The sequence below is a fragment of the Pholis gunnellus genome (genome assembly GCF_910591455.1).
Source record: "Pholis gunnellus genome assembly, chromosome: 19".
In the NCBI taxonomy this organism is placed as follows: Eukaryota; Metazoa; Chordata; class Actinopteri; order Perciformes; family Pholidae; genus Pholis; species Pholis gunnellus.
The window spans coordinates 21,135,760-21,161,345 of NC_136546.1; the positions used below are offsets into that span (position 1 = coordinate 21,135,760).

At 43.2% G+C, this 25,586-nt stretch overlaps 2 protein-coding genes across 3 annotated transcripts in view; both read right to left on the reverse strand.

The window, feature by feature from the left end:
* Window positions 1–1,523, reverse strand: part of asap2b (ArfGAP with SH3 domain, ankyrin repeat and PH domain 2b) — a 19,245-nt gene extending 17,722 nt beyond the window's left edge. Inside the window, exon 1 of the mRNA XM_079180162.1 lies at window positions 828–1,523. Coding sequence (XP_079036288.1) covers window positions 828–953 — 126 coding nt within the window. The 5' untranslated portion in view covers window positions 954–1,523. The remainder of the gene's footprint in view (window positions 1–827) is intronic.
* A 1,980-nt stretch (window positions 1,524–3,503) lies between these two features.
* LOC306711284 (NLR family CARD domain-containing protein 3-like) lies at window positions 3,504–19,710 on the reverse strand. 2 transcript variants are annotated; one of them, XM_079180150.1, is made up of 11 exons: window positions 19,574–19,710; window positions 14,750–15,032; window positions 12,502–14,302; window positions 12,229–12,402; window positions 11,575–11,748; window positions 10,520–10,693; window positions 9,465–9,638; window positions 8,410–8,583; window positions 7,355–7,528; window positions 5,809–5,982; window positions 3,504–4,837 (listed from the first exon to the last, which is right to left on the reverse strand). In XM_079180150.1, exons 2-11 carry the CDS (start codon window positions 15,021–15,023, stop codon window positions 4,801–4,803), a joined length of 3,330 nt encoding a protein of 1,109 aa, XP_079036276.1. In that variant the 5' UTR covers window positions 15,024–15,032; window positions 19,574–19,710; the 3' UTR covers window positions 3,504–4,800. The 2 variants fall into 2 exon arrangements, with proteins under 2 accessions (XP_079036276.1, XP_079036277.1); XM_079180151.1 differs by lacking the exon at window positions 19,574–19,710 and adding an exon at window positions 18,552–18,660.
* Between the last annotated feature and the right edge of the window lie 5,876 nt (window positions 19,711–25,586).

The window sequence follows — 25,586 nt, forward strand, 5'->3', positions numbered from 1 at the left end:
TTCATTAATACTCACAGAAACACACTTTACCTTCACTAATACTCACAGAAACACACTTTACCTTCACTAATACTCACAGAAACACACTTTACCTTCACTAATAATCAGAAACACACTTTACCTTTATTAATACTCACAGAAACACACTTTACCTTCACTAATACTCAGAAACACACTTTACCTTCACTAATACTCACAGAAACACACTTTACCTTCACTAATACTCACAGAAACACACTTTACCTTCACTAATACTCTCAGAAACACACTTTACCTTCACTAATACTCACAGAAACACACTTTACCTTCACTAATACTCTCAGAAACACACTTTACCTTCACTAATACTCACAGAAACACACTTTACCTTCACTAATACTCACAGAAACACACTTTACCTTCACTAATACTCACAGAAACACACTTTACCTTCACTAATACTCACAGAAACACACTTTACCTTCACTAATACTCACAGAAACACACTTTACCTTCACTAATACTCTCAGAGAGACACACACCTTCATTCACACTTTAATATTTTGATTCAGGTGTGTGTCTGTGTGTCTCTCTGTGTGTGTGTGTGTGTGTGTGTGTGTCTCTGTGTGTGCGTGTGTCTCTCTGTGTGTGTGTCTCTGTGTGTGTGTGTGTGTCTCTCTGTGTGTGTGTGTGTGTGTGTGTGTGTGTGTGTGTGTGTGTGTGTGTGTGTGTGTGTGTGTGTCTCTGTGTGTCTCTCTGTGTGTGTGTGTGTCTCTCTGTGTGTGTGTGTGTGTGTGTGTGTGTGTGTGTGTGTGTGTGTGTGTGTGTGTGTGTGTGTGTGTGTGTACCTCCTCCAGAGCAGCCACCGTGTTCCTGCAGTGGGACATCCGGGTGGTGAAGCTGGAGGTTGTTGGAGCTTTGTAGTCCTCATTCGTCTCCTCGATGAACTCGGTCACGCTGATGAGCTCCGGCATGTTGATCTGCCAGCAGCACGGAGCGTCCCGGTGCAGTTAACACGGAATCACTAACGGGCCGTTGAAGCCCCGCAGCCTCAGGTAGAGCGGCCACACCTGGACCGACCTCACGTCGTCCAAAGAGTCTCAAACATCCAGCAAAGATCCTCTCCGGTGTCCGCTCCTCACCGCTCCTCACCGCTCCTCATAGCTCAAAGTGTTCCCTCAGATCTGAATCAAACTCCGGGAGAAGTTACGAGGCTTCATGTCTGTGATTTGATCCGTAGAGGAGAAGCCTGAGCACCGACGGACCCGTCACGTTCCTCCGTCCTGCTGCTGCTGCTACCTGAGCGGGGCGGAGCCTCGAGGAGCTCTCACTCCGCTGCTGTTTCCAGGAACCGAAGTCTGACGAACGAGCGGAAAGTCCAGGAAGTTCCTTTCTTTCACATTTAAACACCGGTTTTATTTTGAAAAACATTTTCTTCAAAAGAAAAGTAACATTTAAAGTATAGTTTATCAAGAACTGCACTTGAGTACAAGAGCTACTTGTACAAGAGCTACTTGTACTCAAGTGGTGTAAGAAGTATTCAGATCCTTTACCACACTCAGTACAGTAAAAAGTACAATATGTACCTCTGAGATGTAGTACAGTAAAAGAGGAAGTGGCAGAAAATATGAATAATCAAGTAAAGTACAAGTAGCACAGATGTATACTTCACAGCACAGTATTTGTGTAAAAGTACTTATATATCATATTCCACTACTGCTTGTTCTGTTTCCTGTTGATGACTAATCTATGAATGGACACATGGTTCATGGTTCATGGTTCATGGTTCATGGTTTCATGGTTCATGGTTCATGGTTCATGGTTCATGGTTCATGGGTTCATGGTTTCATGGTTCATGGTTCATGGTTTCATGGTTTCATGGTTCATGGTTTCATGGTTTCATGGTTCATGGTTTCATGGTTTCATGGTTCATGGTTCATGGTTCATGGTTTCATGGTTTCATGGTTTCATGGTTCATGGTTTCATGGTTTCATGGTTCATGGTTTCATGGTTTCATGGTTTCATGGTTTCATGGTTCATGGTTTCATGGTTTCATGGTTCATGGGTTCATGGTTCATGGTTTCATGGTTTCATGGTTTCATGGTTTCATGGTTTCATGGTTCATGGTTTCATGGTTCATGGGTTCAGCTCCACACAGACGTTCAGTGCTCCATCTTCTCAAACATAGAACATCTTTGACACCTGTCTGGGGGCGGGGCTAACAGCTGCAACACCCAATACTCATGTGGGACCTTAGAGAGTCTTTATTAATCATCTTAGTCATGTTGTACTGAGTACTAGTACTTTAACTACATGAAGCCAGTAATACTAGTCTACTTTACTGCCCATACTTATACATGAAGCTGTGATACTTGTGTACTTTTACTGCTGATATATCGTTTTATCCGCGCCAGGAAAAGGGGAACCAGGGCCCCCTTCTGGATCCAGACCTGGAGGGGGACCTCGCTGGTCAGCATCTGGTGGTCAGGCCTTGACCCACGGGGCCCGGCCTGCTACAGGGGGCCTCCACCCTGCGGGGGGACGAGCTGTACTGTAGCGCAATCTCCCTGAAACGTCATCGGCCGACAGTCTACTGTGTGAAAGTGGAACATTTGCTCCCAGCGGTCAAAGCCTGCAGGAAGTCTGCGTTATTTGAAGAACGTGTAATGTCGCCATCAAGTGGTCTGTTAATATCGGTGGAACCATTAAAGGTAGAATGGATTTTCGTCCCTGAAGTTGTCAAACTGTGGTTTCAGCAGCAGAATCCTGGACCACCATCTACTCCAAGCACATGTTAGTTTGTGCATCACAATGACTTCTTTCAGGATTATTTTCATACATGCACCACAATACATAAGATGTGGAAACAGAAATCTGTACATTGGTGCAGCAGCTGCTAGACGTGTCCCTTCATACCTGAAGATCTTTAAGACTTTCTGTGTTCACAGCAGAGAGCGTCAACAGAGCCGGAGAACATGTGGAACATGAAGGAGTCACAGCCTCACCTCCTCTCAGGGAGATGTTGCAGACACTGTTGTCATCATCTGGATCCATTCATGTGTGTAAACTTGTCCATTTCAGATTGTAATGAGCTCTTTATTGTGATACCTGTTGATATATATATAATAGAATGACGCCATAAATAGAGAATCTCAAGTATATTTGTGTCAGCAAATGCTCCATAATTCATGTCATTTATTCAGGTTACTGTTCTATCTTTTTCCAATAAAATGAATCTTATTCCAAATCAAAATGCTACATGTGAGAGATGATGTTTGTCTACATTTGTCACTTCTTGTCTTTTTAAATTCCCTTATGACACCTGGGAGGCTGATTAGAAGTGTGTTATATTTTCTGAGGCTGTTTAATGTTTCTATTGCACAATGATGTGATGTCATTGTAATAGAGGCATGTGCACTGACATGCAAGTCATCTGGACTCTATAGACCTGTGTCCCTGTTGTTGATGACAACAAACACTTCTGTTGTTTTCATTCATTGATATTCCACGACTCAATGTTACTGTAACACCAACACTTTATTGAATACAGTGCATCAAATGTAGAACAATCAGAAAAAACGGTGCAGTCATAAAAAGGAGACCACAACATGGTCTAGCAGAGGGTGATGCCCCAGAGAGTCCTGTACAGCTGGTTGAACTGCTGCGCTGCTTGTCGTGCTCCTCCACTGCAGTCCAGGCTTCCAGGACCTTGTTCCTCTGCTCAGCACTGGACGGCTGTGGCCGGTCCTTCAGGGTGAGATAATTATAAAGACACAAATATTTCAGTCTTACCAGAATTACTGCAAGGTCAACGCTGTGGGTAGATTCACAACTCCAGCTTGATGTGGTCAAGATGTGCAGGTCCACTTGTGATTGGTGGTCTACAGTCAAACTGACCAATCAGGGACAGGCATCGGGTCAGCTGTGTTGTGAGCCAGGCAGCAGGTAAAGGAGGGGACCAGCGTGTGCTGACCCCTGACCTCACAGACTGGCTCTAGGGACGAGGAGCATCACCTCCATGGGGAGGAAGGAGCCGCAGCTGCTGCAGGAGTTGGAGCGTTAGCAGCTGGATATAAACGGTAAAGGGACTGTACTCGTGTAGCTCTTCTCTAGGAGGTGAATCCTCACAGCTCATGTTGGAGTCGGACCGCCAACAATGAATTACATTTAAAACACTGAAATAAAACGTGTAGAAGCTTTTGATTGAATTGAATGAATGGAAGGAGACATAAACACACGTGATGAGTGATAACAGGAAGTGGTGACGATGGTTTCACATCTGACCAGATGAAGATGTTGTGATGATATACTCAGTGAAGAGACAGTCTGATGAAATATCCTTTAAATACATATTAAATTAAACCTCTTCAGATCAGAGCAACATGAACAACATTTACCGTTTTCTCCTCGTAAGACATTTAACACAGAACTTTGATCACAATATGAAAGTAGATGAAGAGAGGAGTTGTCTTCCATGTGACCATAACTGACCTAAAACAGGAAGTGGGTCACATCTTGATTTCTAAAGTTCCCAGAAGAACAAAAACAAATGTGATTCCAAACATGAACAACATGAGTCACATACAAATGTAGATGTAGAGGAGCTCACAGCGTGAGGATGATCTTCAGCTCCGATGACGTCAGCTTCACTGTCCTGCTGTTCATCACACAAGAAGTGACAGCAGCTGATGATGCTGATCTGGAGTTCACTGATGTTAGATGGTGCCACCTGGTGGACAGCTGGTAGAACTACACCACGTGATGTGTGACGTCTCTGACACGAGGTACATCCCAAGTCTCTTAATTGCGTCCCCGTTTCCTTCACTTGCTTTTCTTAGTGATCGCCCTGCCAGTCAACCTGTCGGGAGTCATAACATCAAAGCAGCTTCAGTTTAAGCATCAAATCGCTTCATAAAAATGAGGAAAAATCTAAATACTGAAAACATTTGTTGTGTGATAGAGAGATATTTATTCATTGTGTTTAGTAACTTTTATCATTTACTGATGAAAACCCGATGAAGAATACAAGATGAACATCAAGTATATATTATATATATATTATATTTATGTAAAATAAATAATAATATAAATATATTTGTTGGTGGTCGAATGATTTATGAACATTGTTTTGCAGCTCTTGGTTTATTGAGACTTTATTTAATAACAAAAAGCTCAACTTTGTTGTTTTTTACAGAATCTGTGTTTTCCAAAATTGTGTATTTTTACGATTATAAGAACTGAATATGGTTCAGAGGATTCTGTTGTATATGATCATATGTCATCTGGTATTTAACCTTCGACTGTTGAAACTAACTTCGTCTAGATCGTAGAAGAAGAAAAGCCGATCCGTCCGATGTGTTCTCTAAACGATAGAAACAACGAGCTCCATTGTGTTTTCTACTCTCCTCTTTCACCGTGAACACTGCGATGCTTTGTTTGGTGAGTCAAACATAGATTTTATGAATATGGACGATGCACAAAGACTGAGATGGCTGTTTAAAAGTGGAACATAGAACTTAGCCAGGTATCTGCAGAAAGTCTGGAAGAAGAGGAAACAATAGCTCTTCACCAAGTTTTAGTTTCTATTTTCTTCTTCATGTTTTTATTTTCAAGAGCAGAAGACGTCTGGAAAAAAGTGTTGTCTTGTAATCCATGTGGGATGGAGCCAATGTTAGGCAATAAATGAATAAATGTGTTTTATTTAAATCTGTAGCTCAACGTTTCTCTGCCTCAGTTAATGAACTTTTACTACCGCTGAAGCTTTAAGATCCTTTAAGATCAGTTCAATATCAGCTTTATGTCTGCAGGAGGAAAGAATGTTGAACTGACCACAGATACTCCAGTCTACAATGTGGACTCTCCAGAAAACCACTCAGCAGCTTCATGTCTGAATCCTTCAGGTTGTTTAAACTCAGATCCAGTTTTCTCAGATGGGAGGGGTTTGACTTCAGAGCTGAGCCCAGAGAAGAACAGCCTTCCTCTGTGATCTCACAGTGTGACAGACTGCAAACACACAAAACAACACACAGAGTTTCTTATATCGATACACAATGAATCATTATCTTCATCATCAACATGAGAGGCTTTCATTTTGGTTTCATCTTCTTTTGTAAACAGACATTTAGTGTAAATCCTGTCACTGTTGTGACATTTTAAAATCATTATCACAGTGAAATAAGTTGTTCCAGTGCAGTAGATCGCTCTAACAAACTAAAAGCACGACTTAAACCGTCCTGGTTCCCTGAAAGCAGGTGGGCCAAAGGATGTTCATGTTGGTTGGACAAGACATCCAACACTTTGATCCCGAGCAGGATAGTGGCCAGTTCACCATCACTCTACACCATTATTTCCAAATGCATATCAGCAGAGACACTAGTAGACATTGTTGTCCCACAGGAACATGTTGGTAACACCACCATGAACTTGTATGCAGTAGATCACTTCAGAGCACTTCAGACTTCAGAGCTGAGAGCAGAGAAGAACAGCTGACCTCTGACAAACTGCAGTAACTCAATCTGCATCAAGAAGAAATGATGAAGAGGAACAATCTGTTCATCATCAATCAGATGTGTTCATCTTTTAAATGTGGAACTCAACTTCACAAGGGTTTCCTGCAGCGTGGTAGCAGACGTGTAGAAGCAGCTTCAGTCAGGAGAATTCATGACTTGTTTCAAATATAATATGAACTTTCAGGACAAACTGATCACAAAGCAAATGTTCAAATGAACCTGGAGCACAACAGGCTGATGAAGATGTGAAATGGATGATGCTTTATAGAACTTTGAGACGTCTGTTACTAAATGTATTGATGAGTATTGATCCAGATTCTACAGAGAGGATCAGAAGATTAAGACTAAGTTTAACAAAAGTGTTGATATCAGAGATGTTTATTTATTTAAATGACTTTAATAGTTATTTTCCTCAAATTCAAAAAGGTTTGGTTCTTTACGTTTCGTTAAATTACATTTACTTTTTTATGATGAACATTAAGTCACTCAAGTATAGAATATATAATATATAATATATTCAAGTAACTTTTTGTGTCTCTTTGTAGTCTTTTTGTGTCTCTTTGTAGTCTTATTGTGTCTCTTTGAGTGACATCTCGTAGGTGAAGGTCAGGGGGCCCCTGACCCTTTGGGCCCCTGGGCCTGTGCCCGGTAGGCCTGTTCAGTAATCCATCCAACAGCAGCATGAAGCCAGACAAGTTGTACATTTCATGATTGTAGAGGATGACATGCAGACAACGAGGCAGCTGATGTGAAGTGGAACATATTACCAGAACATGTATCACTTTATGGATCTATACGTAGATCAATCAAAGAGAGTTATTGATGAAACATGAAGGTGCTGCACTAGCAGCAGACAGTGAACCTACTCCAGAATCTCCAGTCTACAATGTGGACTCTCCAGAAAACCTCTCAGCAGCTTCACTCCTGAATCCTTCAGCTTGTTTCCCCACAGATGCAGTTCTCTCAGATGGGAGGGGTTTGACTTCAGAGCTGAGTCCAGAGAAGAACAGCCTTCCTCTGTGATCTCACAGTGTGACAGACTGCAAACACACAAAACAACACACAGAGTTTCTTATATCGATACACAATGAATCATTATCTTCATCATCAACATGAGAGGCTTTCATTTTGGTTTCATCTTCTTCTGTAAACAGACATTTAGTGTAAATCCTGTCACTGTTGTGACATTTTAAAATCATTATCACAGTGAAATAAGTTGTTCCAGTGCAGTAGATCGCTCTAACAAACTAAAAGCACGACTTAAACCGTCCTGGTTCCCTGAAAGCAGGTGGGCCAAAGGATGTTCATGTTGGTTGGACAAGACATCCAACACTTTGATCCCGAGCAGGATAGTGGCCAGTTCACCATCACTCTACACCATTATTTACAAATGCATATCAGCAGAGACACTAGTAGACATTGTTGTCCCACAGGAACATGTTGGTAACACCACCATGAACTTGTATCAGAAATGTTTATTTATTTTTTTAATGACTTCAATAGTTATTTTCCTTAAATAAAATAAAAGGTTTTGTTCTTTACGTGAGATTAAATTACATTAACTTTTTTTTATGATGAACATTGAGTCACTCAAGTATAGAATATATAATATATTCAAGTCACTTTTTGTGTCTCTTTGAGTGACATCTCGTAGGTGAAGGTCAGGGGGCCCCTGACCCTTTGGGCCCCTGGGCCTGTGCCCGGTAGGCCTGTTCAGTAATCCATCCAACAGCAGCATGAAGCCAGACAAGTTGTACATTTCATGATTGTAGAGGATGACATGCAGACAACGAGGCAGCTGATGTGAAGTGGAACATATTACCAGAACATGTATCACTTTATGGATCTATACGTAGATCAATCAAAGAGAGTTATTGATGAAACATGAAGGTGCTGCACTAGCAGCAGACAGTGAACCTACTTCAGAGTCTTCAGTCTACAATGTGGACTCTCCAGAAAACCTCTCAGCAGCTTCACTCCTGAATCCTTCAGCTTGTTTCCCCACAGATGCAGTTCTCTCAGATGGGAGGGGTTTGACTTCAGAGCTGAGTCCAGAGAAGAACAGCCTTCCTCTGTGATCTCACAGTGTGACAGACTGCAAACACACAAAACAACACACAGAGTTTCTTATATCGATACACAATGAATCATTATCTTCATCATCAACATGAGAGGCTTTCATTTTGGTTTCATCTTCTTCTGTAAACAGACATTTAGTGTAAATCCTGTCACTGTTGTGACATTTTAAAATCATTATCACAGTGAAATAAGTTGTTCCAGTGCAGTAGATCGCTCTAACAAACTAAAAGCACGACTTAAACCGTCCTGGTTCCCTGAAAGCAGGTGGGCCAAAGGATGTTCATGTTGGTTGGACAAGACATCCAACACTTTGATCCCGAGCAGGATAGTGGCCAGTTCACCATCACTCTACACCATTATTTACAAATGCATATCAGCAGAGACACTAGTAGACATTGTTGTCCCACAGGAACATGTTGGTAACACCACCATGAACTTGTATCAGAAATGTTTATTTATTTTTTTAATGACTTCAATAGTTATTTTCCTTAAATAAAATAAAAGGTTTTGTTCTTTACGTGAGATTAAATTACATTAACTTTTTTTTATGATGAACATTGAGTCACTCAAGTATAGAATATATAATATATTCAAGTCACTTTTTGTGTCTCTTTGAGTGACATCTCGTAGGTGAAGGTCAGGGGGCCCCTGACCCTTTGGGCCCCTGGGCCTGTGCCCGGTAGGCCTGTTCAGTAATCCATCCAACAGCAGCATGAAGCCAGACAAGTTGTACATTTCATGATTGTAGAGGATGACATGCAGACAACGAGGCAGCTGATGTGAAGTGGAACATATTACCAGAACATGTATCACTTTATGGATCTATACGTAGATCAATCAAAGAGAGTTATTGATGAAACATGAAGGTGCTGCACTAGCAGCAGACAGTGAACCTACTTCAGAGTCTTCAGTCTACAATCTGGACTCTCCAGAAAACCTCTCAGCAGCTTCACTCCTGAACCCTTCAGGTTGTTTCCGCTCAGATGCAGTTCTCTCAGATGGGAGGGGTTTGACTTCAGAGCTGAGTCCAGAGAAGAACAGCCTTCCTCTGTGATCTCACAGCGTGACAGACTGCAAACACACAAAACAACACACAGAGTTTCTTAAATCGATACACAATGAATCATTATCTTCATCATCAACATGAGAGGCTTTCATTTTGGTTTCATCTTCTTCTGTAAACAGACATTTAGTGTAAATCCTGTCACTGTTGTGACATTTTAAAATCATTATCACAGTGAAATAAGTTGTTCCAGTGCAGTAGATCGCTCTAACAAACTAAAAGCACGACTTAAACCGTCCTGGTTCCCTGAAAGCAGGTGGGCCAAAGGATGTTCATGTTGGTTGGACAAGACATCCAACACTTTGATCCCCAGCAGGATAGTGGCCAGTTCACCATCACTCTACACCATTATTTACAAATGCATATCAGCAGAGACACTAGTAGACATTGTTGTCCCACAGGAACATGTTGGTAACACCACCATGAACTTGTATCAGAAATGTTTATTTATTTTTTTAATGACTTCAATAGTTATTTTCCTTAAATAAAATAAAAGGTTTTGTTCTTTACGTGAGATTAAATTACATTAACTTTTTTTTATGATGAACATTGAGTCACTCAAGTATAGAATATATAATATATTCAAGTCACTTTTTGTGTCTCTTTGAGTGACATCTCGTAGGTGAAGGTCAGGGGGCCCCTGACCCTTTGGGCCCCTGGGCCTGTGCCCGGTAGGCCTGTTCAGTAATCCATCCAACAGCAGCATGAAGCCAGACAAGTTGTACATTTCATGATTGTAGAGGATGACATGCAGACAACGAGGCAGCTGATGTGAAGTGGAACATATTACCAGAACATGTATCACTTTATGGATCTATACGTAGATCAATCAAAGAGAGTTATTGATGAAACATGAAGGTGCTGCACTAGCAGCAGACAGTGAACCTACTTCAGAGTCTTCAGTCTACAATCTGGACTCTCCAGAAAACCTCTCAGCAGCTTCACTCCTGAACCCTTCAGGTTGTTTCCGCTCAGATGCAGTTCTCTCAGATGGGAGGGGTTTGACTTCAGAGCTGAGTCCAGAGAAGAACAGCCTTCCTCTGTGATCTCACAGCGTGACAGACTGCAAACACACAAAACAACACACAGAGTTTCTTAAATCGATACACAATGAATCATTATCTTCATCATCAACATGAGAGGCTTTCATTTTGGTTTCATCTTCTTCTGTAAACAGACATTTAGTGTAAATCCTGTCACTGTTGTGACATTTTAAAATCATTATCACAGTGAAATAAGTTGTTCCAGTGCAGTAGATCGCTCTAACAAACTAAAAGCACGACTTAAACCGTCCTGGTTCCCTGAAAGCAGGTGGGCCAAAGGATGTTCATGTTGGTTGGACAAGACATCCAACACTTTGATCCCGAGCAGGATAGTGGCCAGTTCACCATCACTCTACACCATTATTTACAAATGCATATCAGCAGAGACACTAGTAGACATTGTTGTCCCACAGGAACATGTTGGTAACACCACCATGAACTTGTATCAGAAATGTTTATTTATTTTTTTAATGACTTCAATAGTTATTTTCCTTAAATAAAATAAAAGGTTTTGTTCTTTACGTGAGATTAAATTACATTAACTTTTTTTTATGATGAACATTGAGTCACTCAAGTATAGAATATATAATATATTCAAGTCACTTTTTGTGTCTCTTTGAGTGACATCTCGTAGGTGAAGGTCAGGGGGCCCCTGACCCTTTGGGCCCCTGGGCCTGTGCCCGGTAGGCCTGTTCAGTAATCCATCCAACAGCAGCATGAAGCCAGACAAGTTGTACATTTCATGATTGTAGAGGATGACATGCAGACAACGAGGCAGCTGATGTGAAGTGGAACATATTACCAGAACATGTATCACTTTATGGATCTATACGTAGATCAATCAAAGAGAGTTATTGATGAAACATGAAGGTGCTGCACTAGCAGCAGACAGTGAACCTACTTCAGAGTCTTCAGTCTACAATCTGGACTCTCCAGAAAACCTCTCAGCAGCTTCACTCCTGAACCCTTCAGGTTGTTTCCTCTCAGATGCAGTTCTCTCAGATGGGAGGGGTTTGACTTCAGAGCTGAGTCCAGAGAAGAACAGCCTTCCTCTGTGATCTCACAGCCTGACAGACTGCAAACACACAAAACAACACACAGAGTTTCTTAAATCGATACACAATGAATCATTATCTTCATCATCAACATGAGAGGCTTTCATTTTGGTTTCATCTTCTTCTGTAAACAGACATTTAGTGTAAATCCTGTCACTGTTGTGTCATTTTAAAATCATTATTCCAGTGAAATAAGTTGTTCCAGTGCAGTAGATCGCTCTAACAAACTAAAAGCACGACTTAAACCGTCCTGGTTCCCTGAAAGCAGGTGGGCCAAAGGATGTTCATGTTGGTTAGACAAGACATCCAACACTTTGATCCCGAGCAGGATAGTGGCCAGTTCACCATCACTCTACACCATTATTTACAAATGCATATCAGTAGAGACACTAGTAGACATTGTTGTCCCACAGGAACATGTTGGTAACACCACCATGAACTTAGTAGATCAGACACTTGGACCACTTCATCATCTTTGTAGTAAATCACCTGATGCTCACCTGAGAGTTTCAAGTGTACAGTTTGGACTCTCCAGTCCAGCAGAGAGCAGCTTCACTCCTTTGTTCTGCAGGTTGTTGTTACTCAGGTCCAGCTCTCTCAGACTAGAGGACTGGGAGCTGAGGACTGAGGACAGAGCTTTACAGCTTCTCTGTGAGAGGTGACAGCTACTCAGCCTAGGGGAGGAACAGGGATTAATACAAACAAAATGTTTAATCAAAGTAAAATATCAAACATATTTAGTCATGTTAATGTATCTGTAGTGTATCACCTACAGAGCTTTGTTGGAGGCTTTGACCACTGGCAGCAGCCCCAGAAGAGCCTCCTCTGAAGCAGAGTATTTCTTCAGGTCAAACACGTCCAGATCTTTTCCTGATGTCAGTAAGATGAAGACCAGAGCTGACCACTGAGCAGGAGACAGTTCATCTGTGGAGAGACGTCCTGAACTCAGGGACTGTTGGATCTCCTCCACTAGAGAACCATCATTCAGTTCATTCAGACAGTGGAACAGATTGATGCTTTTCTCTGGAGACACATTCTTACTGATCTTCTTCTTGATGTACTGGACTGTTTCCTGATTGGTCTGTGAGCTACTTCCTGTCTGTGTCAGCAGACCTTGAAGGAGAGTCTGATTGGTCTCCAGTGAAAGACCCAGGAGGAAGCGGAGGAACAAGTCCAGGTGTCCATTTGGACTCTGTAAGGCCTTGTCCACAGCACTCAGGTGGAGAGGTTTAGGTTTACATTTTTTTCTGAAGACTTTAGACAACCAGGAGGTTGTTTGTTCTGCTGACAGCAGATTGACTCCAGAGTTGATGAAGGTCAGATGGACATGAAGAGCAGCCAGAAACTCCTGAACACTCAGATGGACGAAGCAGAACACTGTGTTCTTGTACAGTCCTCTCTCCTCTCTAAAGACCTGCGTGCACACTCCTGAATACTTTGAGGCTGCTCTGATATCGATGCCACACTCTGTCAGGTCGGATTCATAGAAGATCAGGTTTCCTTTCTGCAGCTGATCAAAAGCCAGTTTTCCCAGAGACTCAGTCATCTTCCTGTTCTCTGGACTCCAGTGTGGATCCGTCTCAGCTCCTCCATCATACTTGACCTTCTTCAGTTTGGACTGAACCACCAGGAAGTGGATGTACATCTCAGTCAGGGTCTTGGGCAGCTCTCCTCCCTCTCTGGTCTTCAACATCTCCTCCAGAACTCCAGCAGTGATCCAGCAGAAGACTGGGATGTGGCACATGATGTGGAGGCTTCGTGAGGTCTTGATGTGGGAGATGATCCTGCTGGCCTTCCTCTTATCTCTGAATCTCTTCCTGAAGTACTCGTCCTTCTGTGGGTCAGTGAACCCTCTGACCTCTGTCACCATGTCAACACACTCAGTCGGGATCTGATTGGCTGCTGCAGGTCGTGTGGTTATCCAGAGGCGAGCAGAGGGAAGCAGGTTCCCCCTGAAGAGGTTTGTCAGCAGCACATCCACTGAGGTGGACTCTGTAACATCAGTCAGGATCTCATTGTTGTGGAAGTCCAGAGGAAGTCGACACTCATCCAGACCGTCAAAGATGAAGAGAACCAGGAACTCTTCAAACCTGCAGATTCCTGCGTCTTTGGTTTCACTGAAGAATCGATGAACAAGTTCCACCAAGCTGAACTTCTTCTCTTTCAGCACATTCAGCTCTCTGAAAGTGAATGGAAATGTGAACAGTATGTCCTGGTGGTCTTTGTCTTCAGCCCAGTCCAGAGTGAACTTCTGTGTTAAGACTGTTTTCCCAATGCCAGCCACTCCCTTTGTCATCACGGTTCTGATTGGTTCCTCTCCTCCAGGTGAGGCTTTAAAGATGTCTTCTTGTCTGATGGTTGTTTCTGGTCTGTGTGGTTTCCTGGAAGCCGTTTCAATCTGTCTGACCTCATGTTCATGATTGACCTCTCCGGTCCCTCCCTCTGTGATGTAGATCTCTGTGTAGATCTCATTCAGAAGGATTTTGTTTCCTGCTTCTGCGATTCCCTCAAACACTTTCTGGAACTTCTTTTGAAAGTTGGATTTGAGTTTTCGCTGACACTCAGTAAGAATCTCTGCATGAATAAAACAAAGATAAAAATCAATGAATGTGAATGTGAGTCATTTCTATTCATCTCGTTTGATAACTAAAGGCTCTGAACAGGTAACTACTGTAAAATGACTGAGTATCATTTAACATCAACGGACATGTTGTGCTTCATGTGTCCATGAACTCTGGTCTCCAAATAACCAGAAGCTTTATTACTTTATTACAAAGAGAATTAATGACGTCCAAGCAGTACCTTACAGTCACACCAGTGTGATCATTTTAAACATTAGAGGCAACAGAAACAGGACTGTCTGCCTTTGTGTTTTTGGTTTTTCTGAAATTTTCAAATGTATTTTCTCCGGTGGATGTGTGTTTGGTAGCTTCTTCTGAAAGCCAAGTTGCAACTCGCTTTTTTATATTTAAAGTCTTTGTGAGATGTAAGTTTGATCTTTTTGTTCATACCATGACTTACCTTTGGGTTCTGATTTGGTTGTTGATAAAATCTTCACTAGATCATTCTCACCAATCGTCACTAATACTCTTCGGGTCACTTCAATAGTGTTTATGCCGTAGTTCTTGACCATCTGATCCACTGTGTCCACCCGGTCTGCATTCTCCAGTCGACTCTTTGGGATTGCTGGGAAGCCTTCTAGGATCTTCTCCTGAAGGTACCACTGGAATTTTTTTAACTGTTCGGCTCCTAAATCCTCCAAAGTTCTCAAAAGGATCTGTTTAGGCGTCGCCATCTGTCCTCTCTGTCAAGATACAAAAGTACAAAAAAATATCGTTTCATAATACTACAATTCTTACATTTTAAATGGCGGATGCTGGAGAACTCTTGGCTGCCGCTCCGTACTGGATTGTAACGTTCTGGTGTTTAAATGGATCCCAACGCTAAAACTTGGCCAATAAAGTTGAGCTGCGTGTTTGCGGCTAGATACTGCCGTCTACCATCCAATCTACACCAACTTCTTCACTGGATTAGCCACACCAGATCAGCCTACTGTCTCCATCTGCCAAAGCTACCTCCATGCTAGCCCCAGGACTCCCGGTTTTGACCACAGCGGTACTTCGTTGTCCTGCTACTGGAGCGGTCTTCTCATCCCTGCCTGCCACATCGCTAGCAACACGAGCAGCCAGCACAAGCCCACCTGTTTATCCTGCCGGGATCTTTCCGTCCCGGCGCGGTTAGCAGGCTCGGGTTGGTCTTCTCCGCGAGCCACCGCCGCACCAGGTTGACCTCCATTCTCCAGGCAGGATTGTCCGGCTAACAGGCTATGAGCCCCTCCAGGCCACTCTTGCTGCTGTTATACTGTGGATCATCCCGTTGATACTCCTGGGTCGCACATCGCTTCTCCTCTCATGGACAGCCGGCTCTTGGTCACCAGCTAATGCTAGCTTATCGCTAGCACTTCCTAACCGGACCGCTGTACTCCACGTCAGATCTTCACAACTTCAACAACCACCTGCGTCCGGACTGCATGGACAGTCTCAAAGAACATGGAATACTTCGCCGAGGACATCCTTCACACAGAGGCTCTGGCCGCATGTTCACTTACAACTTCATTCCCCAAACTCCATCCCATCCCTATGGTCCTGTCGCACTCGAACTTCCTTGTTACGTCACCACAACAAACAACAGGTGACTCTGTCCAATCTCTGTCCCCTTCCTCAGTCCTCACAGCCTCTCACAAAGCAACTTCACCTGAAACTGGCTTTGCTCAACACTCGCTCACTCAACAATAAAAGCCTCATTCTGAATGAATTCATAACAGACAGTAACCTTGATTTCCTCTGCCTCACTGAAACATGGCATAAACCTCTGGACTACTTCTCACTAAACCAGACCACTACCACAGGATCCACATACATGGATAAACCTCGTCCTGAGGGGCGGGGAGGTGGTGTTGCTGCTGTTTACAGGAAGCACATTAAAACAACCACCATTCCCATTCCTACCGTTCATTCTTTTGAACATCTTGCCTTCAAAATCTTTGGTCCCACTCCTTTGGTAACTGCTGTTATCTACCATCCCCCCCAAGTCAAATCCCTCCTTTCTCTCTGACTTTTCTGATTTTCTGACCCAGCTATGTGCCATCTCACCTTCCGTTCTCCTCCTCGGTGATTTTAACATCCACATTGACAACACTGACTGTAAATCTACCACAGAATTCCTGGAACTACTACAATGCTTCAACTTCACGCAGCATATCAACTTCCCCACTCACAGCCGAGGTCACATCCTGGATCTGGTCTGCTCCACTGGTCTCACAATACCTCAACTCTCCAGCCTCAACCTCAACATCTCTGAGCACCTGGCTATCACCGTGGACATTGACATCCCTATCGCCATCCCAAAAGCCAAGCGCAACATATCCTTCAGAAATCTCAAATCTATCTCCCCCACAACTCTTTCAGCCTCTCTTGCCAGCACCATGTCTGCCTCCCCTCCCCCGCTGTCTGATGATCCCTCGGATCTTGTAAACTACTACAATAACTCACTCTCCTCCTGTCTTGATAAACTGGCTCCCATCAAAACCAAAAGCATCTCATTCACACACTCAGCTCCCTGGTACACTCCTGAACTCCACCAGATGAAATCCCGTAAGCGCCAGCTTGAAAGACTCTGCAAGAAAACAGGTTTAACAGTCCATCTCCAAGCCCACTCTGACTACCTTCATCAATACAAAGACGCTCTCATCTCAGCCCGGTCCACCTACTACTCACACCTCATACTGGCTCCTCTAACCCAAAGGCTCTCTTCTCCACAATAAACAAGCTTCTGAAACCAAAGGACAACACCTCCACATCCTTCACAGTGAACAAATGAAACTCTTTTCTTTCATTTTTCCAAACAAAAATTGACACCATCGACAGCAACCTGAACACCTCCCCCGCCCTCCTCCACCCCTCAGCCCCTTTCTCAGTTCTCCCCTGTGTCCCCATTGGAGCTGCCTAACTTCACATTAGGAATGAGAAGCTCCACCTGTATCCTGTATCCTGTATCCCATCCCATCTAATCTCACCAAGGACTGTCTCCCAGCCATCTCACCACTCATCACAGTCATCATTAACTCCTCCCTCAGCTCAGACTCAGTCCCCGACACACTTAAACTGGCTGCTGTCACCCCCATCCTCAAAAAACCTGGACTTGACCCTGACACCATGAGCAATTTCCGGCCCATCTCCAATCTTCCCTTTCTGTCAAAAATACTGGAACGCATTGTCACTGCACAACTCAAAGCCCACCTCATCTCCAACGATCTGTTCGAGCCATTTCAATCTGGTTTCCGCTCACAGCACAGCACTGAAACAGCCCTCCTCAAAGTCACCAACGACCTCCTCCTCTCCTCAGACGCTGGTCACCTCAACATTCTCATCCTCCTCGACCTCACTGCAGCTTTCAACACCATCAACCACAACATCCTTCTCTCCCGCCTCGAATCCTCCCTCAACATAACCAGAACTGCTCTCTGCTGGATTAAATCATATCTTACAAACAGACAACAGTTCATCAGCATCAACAACTGCACCTCCTCCACGGCTCCTCAGTCTCGAGGCGTCCCCCAGGGTTCGGTGCTTGGTCCTCTTCTGTTCATCCTACTTGCTCCCTCTTGGTAACATCATACGTCAACATGGTCTTCACTTCCACTGCTACGCCGATGATGTCCAGCTCTACATCTCCACAAAGGCCATTACCACTGCTACTCACTCCACTCTGACCAACTGCCTCACTGACATTAAATCATGGATGCAAACCAACTTCCTCAAACTCAACTGTGATAAATCTGACATGATCATCATCGGTCCCAAATCCCTCACTAAAACCAGTCACAACCTCTGCCTCACCATCGACAACTCCACTCTGTCTCCCTCCCCACACATCCGCAACCTCGGAGTCATGTGTGACAGCAACCTCTCCTTTGAACACCACGTCAACCACATCACCAGAACTGCCCTTTTCCACTTAAAATAACATGGCCCGTCTCCACCCATCACTCTCCTTATCTGCCGCTGAAACTCTGATCCACACCTTCATCACTTTCAGAATCGACTACTCCAACAGTATTCTTCATGGCACATCATCCAAAATCCTAAATAAACTCCAGTACATCCAGAATTCTGCTGCTCGCCTGCTCACCCACTCCCGTGATCACATCACCCCATTTCTCCAGAATCTCCACTGGCTCCCCGTCCCACAACGGATCCAATACAAAGTCCTTCTCCTCACTCACAAAGCCCTCCACAATCAGGCCCCCTCCTACCTCACCGACCTGCTTCACCACCACACTCCATCCCGTCGGCTGCGCTCCTCTGATGCCTCCTGTCTCTTCCACTCAGGACCAATCACCGGACACGGACAGAGCCTTCTCCATAGCTGCCCCCTCCCTCTGGAACTCTCTCCCCAAACACATCCGAGACTGCACCGACCTTTCCATGTTCAAATCACAAATCAAAACTCATCTTTTCAGAACTGCTTTTAATGTGTGACCAATATTGTGTGTTTTACGTTTTTAGTATATAGCTTTTTCTATATGATGATTTTAATGTAAATTGTCTTTGAGTATTCTGAAAAGTGCTCTATAAATAAAATGTATTATTATTATTATTATTAAAATCATGTGATGAAAGAATAATAATCATGCTGCACATATTTACTGACAATCAGCCACCTGAAGGAGAGTATGAATGAGGATGCTTGATTGCGTAATGCACATGTGAGGATCAATTACAGGCCTGTGGATGTTTTCTGAGGTATAACAGGAGAATCATAAGATGGCTAACATGTGACTTATTTACAGTCGATTGCATACATTGTTCAGAGTATTATAACGTTTTCACTGTTACTACACCATCAGACACACAGGCCAGATTCATCTAGGACGGGTTTTGTCCTCTATGACGGTTGAGACATGAACTGATCAAACAGGTCTCCACTAGTGAACCAGAGTGAGTGTCAGGGTTGTTAAGATGGTTGTTGTTGTGAACATTTAGAGTGTTAACAGTTAAAAAAAACTCAGGTAGATCCAACCTGTCAGATCAGTTCAGACACGCCTGCACTTTTCACTGATGACGTGAACTCAGATTACAAACTTCTGTTGAAACTTGTTGAGAAACATGAACATTATATTTCTAAAGATCATCGTTCTTTATCTCAGAGAGAAACTCTACTGCATACAACAAATCTATCGTTTGAAACATCGTTCTATTCTCCAGTTAAACAGAGAAACAACACGTAGTGATCAAAGTGATCCTGATGATCAAACATGTACAGATTCCTCTGTAGGATTCTCACCTGCTGAACTGACTTCAGGTCAGTTTACAGACACGTTGACCTTCATGTGGAGGAAACACTGGAGAGAAGAAGCTGCTCACGTCCTCCTGTCAGTCCTGGTGTCTTTGTGCATTTGATCTGAGGACTCCGTCACACCCTCATCACTTCAGAGTCCAAGTCTAAAATAAAACCAGTGTGACGTCAAAACCTGTCCAACAGGTAGTAGACGTCAGCCTATCAGAGGTTTATTACTTATTTATTTATTTTGCAGGGACAACGCCCACCAATCAACAGTAGAACTGTAAGTGAGCCAGAGAGGCTAATTTCCATCTGCAGTCCCCGGCCAGATGTTTCAAGGCAGCCTAAAATAACTAAATATCAAATGGCAACGGAATTAAAATACATAGACAAACGGACAGCAATAGTATAGACAAAACCAATACACAGCAAAATAAAAGTGTACGACACGAGAGCAGAGCAGACATAACAGGCTGCAGCATGCGTCAGAACAAACCCTCCTACAGTACAACACATATAGAGTATAACACTGAAGCACATAACAGACACATCAAAAAATGGAAAATAGCAACACTGAACAAGACAAATGCACATATAGGCGAAACAAGCAGGCAGGACAGACAGCACATCAATGCTTGCACACCTGATTGGCAACAAGCCGTTCTTTAAGGTTATGCTTGAATGTTTTGTACGTGTTGTGTGTGCGTATGTGTGGTGGCAGAGCATTCCACCAGTGAGCTGCCTTCACACAGAATGTAGATTTGCTAAACGAGCTTGACCGATATGAAATGACACAATCACCTCTTGAAGCAGATCTAGTGATTCTGCTGCTTTGAGCGCTTTGTCTAATAAAATCACGAAGTGGAGGCGAGGCCATAACATGTAACATTTTAAAAGCCAGACACACATCAGTGAATTTAATGAGGTTCTCCCAACTCAGGATATGGTGCTTGGTGAGAATATTGCAGTGATGGTGACTTTTGGCTTTTTTATCAAGTGTTTTTAGGGCTTGTTTATGGAGAATATGAATATATTTGAATGTTGTGCTGCTGGCTTGTGCCCAGCTGGTCCAGCAGTAGGTCAGATGGGACAATCATCGCATTAAAATACAATTTTGCAGCCTGCATGGTTAGACTGTGCCTTATATATCTAAAATGTATGAGATTACATTTTAAGACCTTTGTCACATGTTTTACCTGTTTTTTAAAAGAGAGATTAGAATCAATAAAAATTACGAAATATTTAAAATCTGACACTACCTGTAGCCTCTCACCAGCAACACAGACATCTGGCTCCGGTGACACTTTGCAAGCTCTCTTTGTGAAGAACATACAAACAGTCTTTAAAATTCAGGTGGTAGACGTCAGCCTATCAGAAGAGGTAGACGTCAGCATGTTTGCATGTTTTACTGGTTGAAACTCAACACCATTTATATTTTAATCTGAGCTCACATCATCAGTGAAACATGTAGAGAACGTCAGAAGTGGTTTGACAGCTTAGATGAAATCGTTTCCTCTTCATCCTACAAGTGTTGTTCCAACACGGACTTAGTTTCACTGAATCCCACAGGCCATTTATCAACCGTCAAAGGGTTCAAACTCATTTCAAAATGGACCTGATCAATGGTTAAAAACTCATGAAACTAATTCGGTCATGATCAGCTGACCGAATTAGTATTGACAACTGCTGTGGTTCCGTGGTAGCTACCGATCCCTGCACTGGTATGCTGCTGTGGTTCAGCGGGATGAACCTAACCCTAGAATGGTACGCCAGTACTTTTCCAACAGCACGCTGTTTGCTGAAGGCAACATGCAAGAGAAATCATAACACACCAGGTCAGTTACAGCTTCCTTGAAAACATTCAATCCCACGAACTTTGGCTCAGGTTTACAAAAAGCAGCGTCAAATGAGGGAAATCTGTTAGAAAAGCATTAAAACCCTCAAACAGCGGCTGACGCACGGCGATGGTCGTGTGCAAAAGACTTATTTGCGTCTGAACGTTTTAAACTCAGATCGTGACGTCATTATTAAATAACACAGAACATGATGATTGTTTCTCTTGAACACTGAATGAATGTATGAGGCTCCATGTTTCAGGTTAAACTTAATGATCAAACTCATGAAACACTGAATGATCAGCCTCACGTGACTGAATGAAATGATGATCAATGATGTAAAGATCTCTCACTTTAGTTGTTTCATCATAAAGTTATTGAGGAAACATCATGAAAACACAAATCTTTAATAAATGAAGAAAGTTGTTTGTGGTTCTTTTGTTGTTCAGACTACAATGAACATCTATTTAAACCAGAGAACAGATCAAATATAAACTAGAGTTTAATCTGATCTTCACTCTGCTGTTAAACTCAGTCATCAGCTGCAGCGTCCAATCACATGATGAGCACTGAGGGGGCGTGGCCTCCGTTAACACACTTCCTGGAAGTCTGTTGTCGTGCGTCCTCGCTCATGACTCCTCAGAGATCCCCTCACACACTCCTCCATTACAATAGACGTCTATGAAACAGCAACTAGAGTTAGAAACTAAGGTTCTATCAAAGGAACCGACTCTGTGAGAGGCCTGACGGATAAGCGCCCTGTTGACCTTTAATGGCATTCCTCCACAGCGCACCAAAGCTTCACGGTGACATGAAGACACAGGGTCCTGATCCTCATGCACTACACCATCAACTAGACCAGACTACGTGAGCATGTGCAGTAAGCTCACCTACCACAGCGTTACACACAGGACCAACTCATGCTGCTCAAAAGCAGTCAAACGAGTCCAACGTGTCTCATCACACAAACCTTTAGGGCTCGTTAGAGCTGCCGTGTTCTAGACTTGCCATCTATTGCTGGAGGAGTGAGGTCATTGTCTCCGGGTGATGCGTTCGCTGTGTCAGTGCTGGTGTGGTTCTGCATAGCGGGAGAGATTTAAAGCTATGCTGTGTACCTGTATACTGTGAACTATGGAAACAATAGAGACACACACGCTGCTGCCTCTGTTTCTCTGTCTCCCGCACAATCTGAGTTGTTACAGGGTGTGTGTCTGCATGTAGCTTGGCGTGGGGCTCAGGTTTGGAGGAGAAACACATGTCTGTCTGGCTGGATCGGCAGACTGGACTCACTGATTTCAGACCCACGGAGGATCCTGGTGAACTGTACAGTAAAATACAGAGACAAAGCACAACTCTTTCGTGGGCCTAGTTGAACGTTGCTCTGCTATACTGCAGAGGTCTTTAGTTCCAGGAGTGATTTGTCAGAGAATAACTAGGGAGCATCATTTATCTGTAGACCTCAGGTTTAAAACTAGACCTAAAGAAACAGTTACTGGAAACAAAGTAAAGAAATGATAACATATCACATTTTATAAGTTAGCATGGTACACAAGAGGGTTCACTGGTTTTAGTATTTGTAGAGAAATGTATTGTTTGCTAACAACGCATCAAACGTGTAGCCGATCAGCTCACTCATGTTGTGTGGCTGGAGAGAGAGGAGGAGCAACCCGAGGTTCACAAACTGCAAAGCTGTCACACACACATCAGTGAGGTTGGAGGATATATGTGCAAAGATGACGCCACACTGGAAGGCAGATCTCCTGCACTAAGGCACACATTTCCTCTCCGGGGTGGTGTGGCCTCAGAGCTTCAATGTGTTTCCTGCTCTTTGTGTAATAATAACTGTGTTTCCTAACAATTGATGCATCAGAACAATTATAGTGAGAAGAACTCAAATCAGCAACCACTAGATTAAAGAATCGATTTGTAAAACCATGAAGTCACCATCGAATAACATGTGATATGAATATAGTTCACAGTCCGGCAGCACACGAGCTGTGACGTGTTTAAAACATGAACACAGCCTCTGATCGCACACATAGAACACACATCAGAAGAGTGAGCCAAAGATCCACAACATCTCAGACATCACACGTGCACATTCCACTGTTTAGTCTAAAAAGGCAGATTCTGCAACATCTGACTTTTCCCTCCTTCAGGACTACGAAGGTGACTTTGTGTAATACTTGTGTTTATTATAGCTTGCTATTATAGAAATATAATCTCACAAAACAGCTAATGTTAAACTTACTGATTAATGATGTGCATATATAAACCATTTGGGGTAAAATGTGTTGATGTTTGGATAAATTGTAAATACTTTAATGGCCAAAGGGGGACGTGTTGTGGAAATGTATCATATCGTTCTTTTAGGTAGAACTTGTATCGCTTAAACCTGCATATATGCAGATGAGGCCAACCAGGCTCATTTAAAACCTAACGATAAATGAGTTCATCGGTATTTCACCACCTAACCCTCGTCCCACGAAAAGGCTGGAGCCGGCCTCGGTGTGTACAGCGGCAGATAGAGGACGTCTGTGAAGGGAGGAGACGAGATAACGTGCAGATACTCTGTTTCTGTCTATTCCTTGTTGTTAGACCTCCGAACCGCCTGTGGGGAAAGAGCTCTATCCATTCAGCTGGATTATCATTAGTGTCTGTTCAATAAATATGTTTTTATATTTGAAGAGTTTTCTCATCTCGATTATTTCTCACCGGGAGGTTAAAAAGATTATTTTCCACGACAGCATCTACACAATGATATCATCTCATTGAATGTAGACTCTCTAGAAGAGGGCGGAGTCACATCCCTGCTAGAAGGTAACTCCTTAAAGTAGAACAGAACTCAGTGAGCAGTGATGGAATGACCTGCTGGAAGAACCACATCAGTGGATTTCCTCATCAGGGCAACAATGGAGGCCTGTAGATGAGCATCACTCTGATGTTAGTGAGCAGCCTTCAGCAGATACGTCTCCATCAAAAGCTTCACACGAGGACTACAGATCCCCTCTTTCACCACCACTGATGCCTGAACTACAACCATCGGAGGGAAGTTTAGATCTGGCGTTTAGAGCCTGAGCCATGAAGATGCTGCTTATTAAAGACCGACATCACATGCTCAGTACACGTTTCAGGGCTTCTACAGGAATATGAATTATGGAATAAAACAATAACTTCATTTATTCTTATTTCAGACGTGAGTTGCATTTAGGTTTCATAACTCGCGTCATGACGATGGTTTGTGTGTAAAAGGGTTCAAGGTATAATAGGACTGCTACTACTGAGTAATACTCTCCATTTAATCATCTAGACTTCAAGTACAATGTACAACATGTACCTCTGAGATGTACTACAGTATAAAGTACAATATAGTATACTTTACTGCTGATACTTTAACATGAAGCTGATACTACTCGTGTACTGATAAATAAATAGATAATATCTTGAATCAAATACAATCTGCTTGTCATGTATTTTTAGAACTGTACAAGTTATATACAAGAGAAGTATCCAATACACACAAACACACATGGACATATTGTTTGATCCTGAACCTGTAGAGAAGGAGCTGCAGCACCGCGCCAGGAAAAGGGGAACCAGGGCCCCCTTCTAGATCCAGACCTGGAGGGGGACCTCGCTGGTCAGCATCTGGTGGTCAGGCCTTGACACACGGGGCCCGGCCGGGCAGGACCCCAAAGAACCACAGGGGGCCTCCACCCTGCGGGCCCACCGCTCACAGGGACAGGCATCGGGGTCAGCTGTGTGGTGAGCAGCGTGTGCTGACCCCTGACCTCACAGACTGGCTCCTTTAAATACATATTAAATTAAACCTCTTCAGATCAGAGCAACATGAACAACATTTACCGTTTTCTCCTCGTAAGACATTTAACACAGAACTTTGATCACAATATGAAAGTAGATGAAGAGAGGAGTTGTCTTCCCATGTGACCATAACTGACCTAAAACAGGAAGTGGGTCACATCTTGATTTCTAAAGTTCCCAGAAGAACAAAAACAAATGTGATTCCAAACATGAACAACATGAGTCACATACAAATGTAGATGTAGAGGAGCTCACAGCGTGAGGATGATCTTCAGCTCCGATGACGTCAGCTTCACTCTGTCCTGCTGTTCATCACACAAGAAGTGACAGCAGCTGATGATGCTGATCTGGAGTTCACT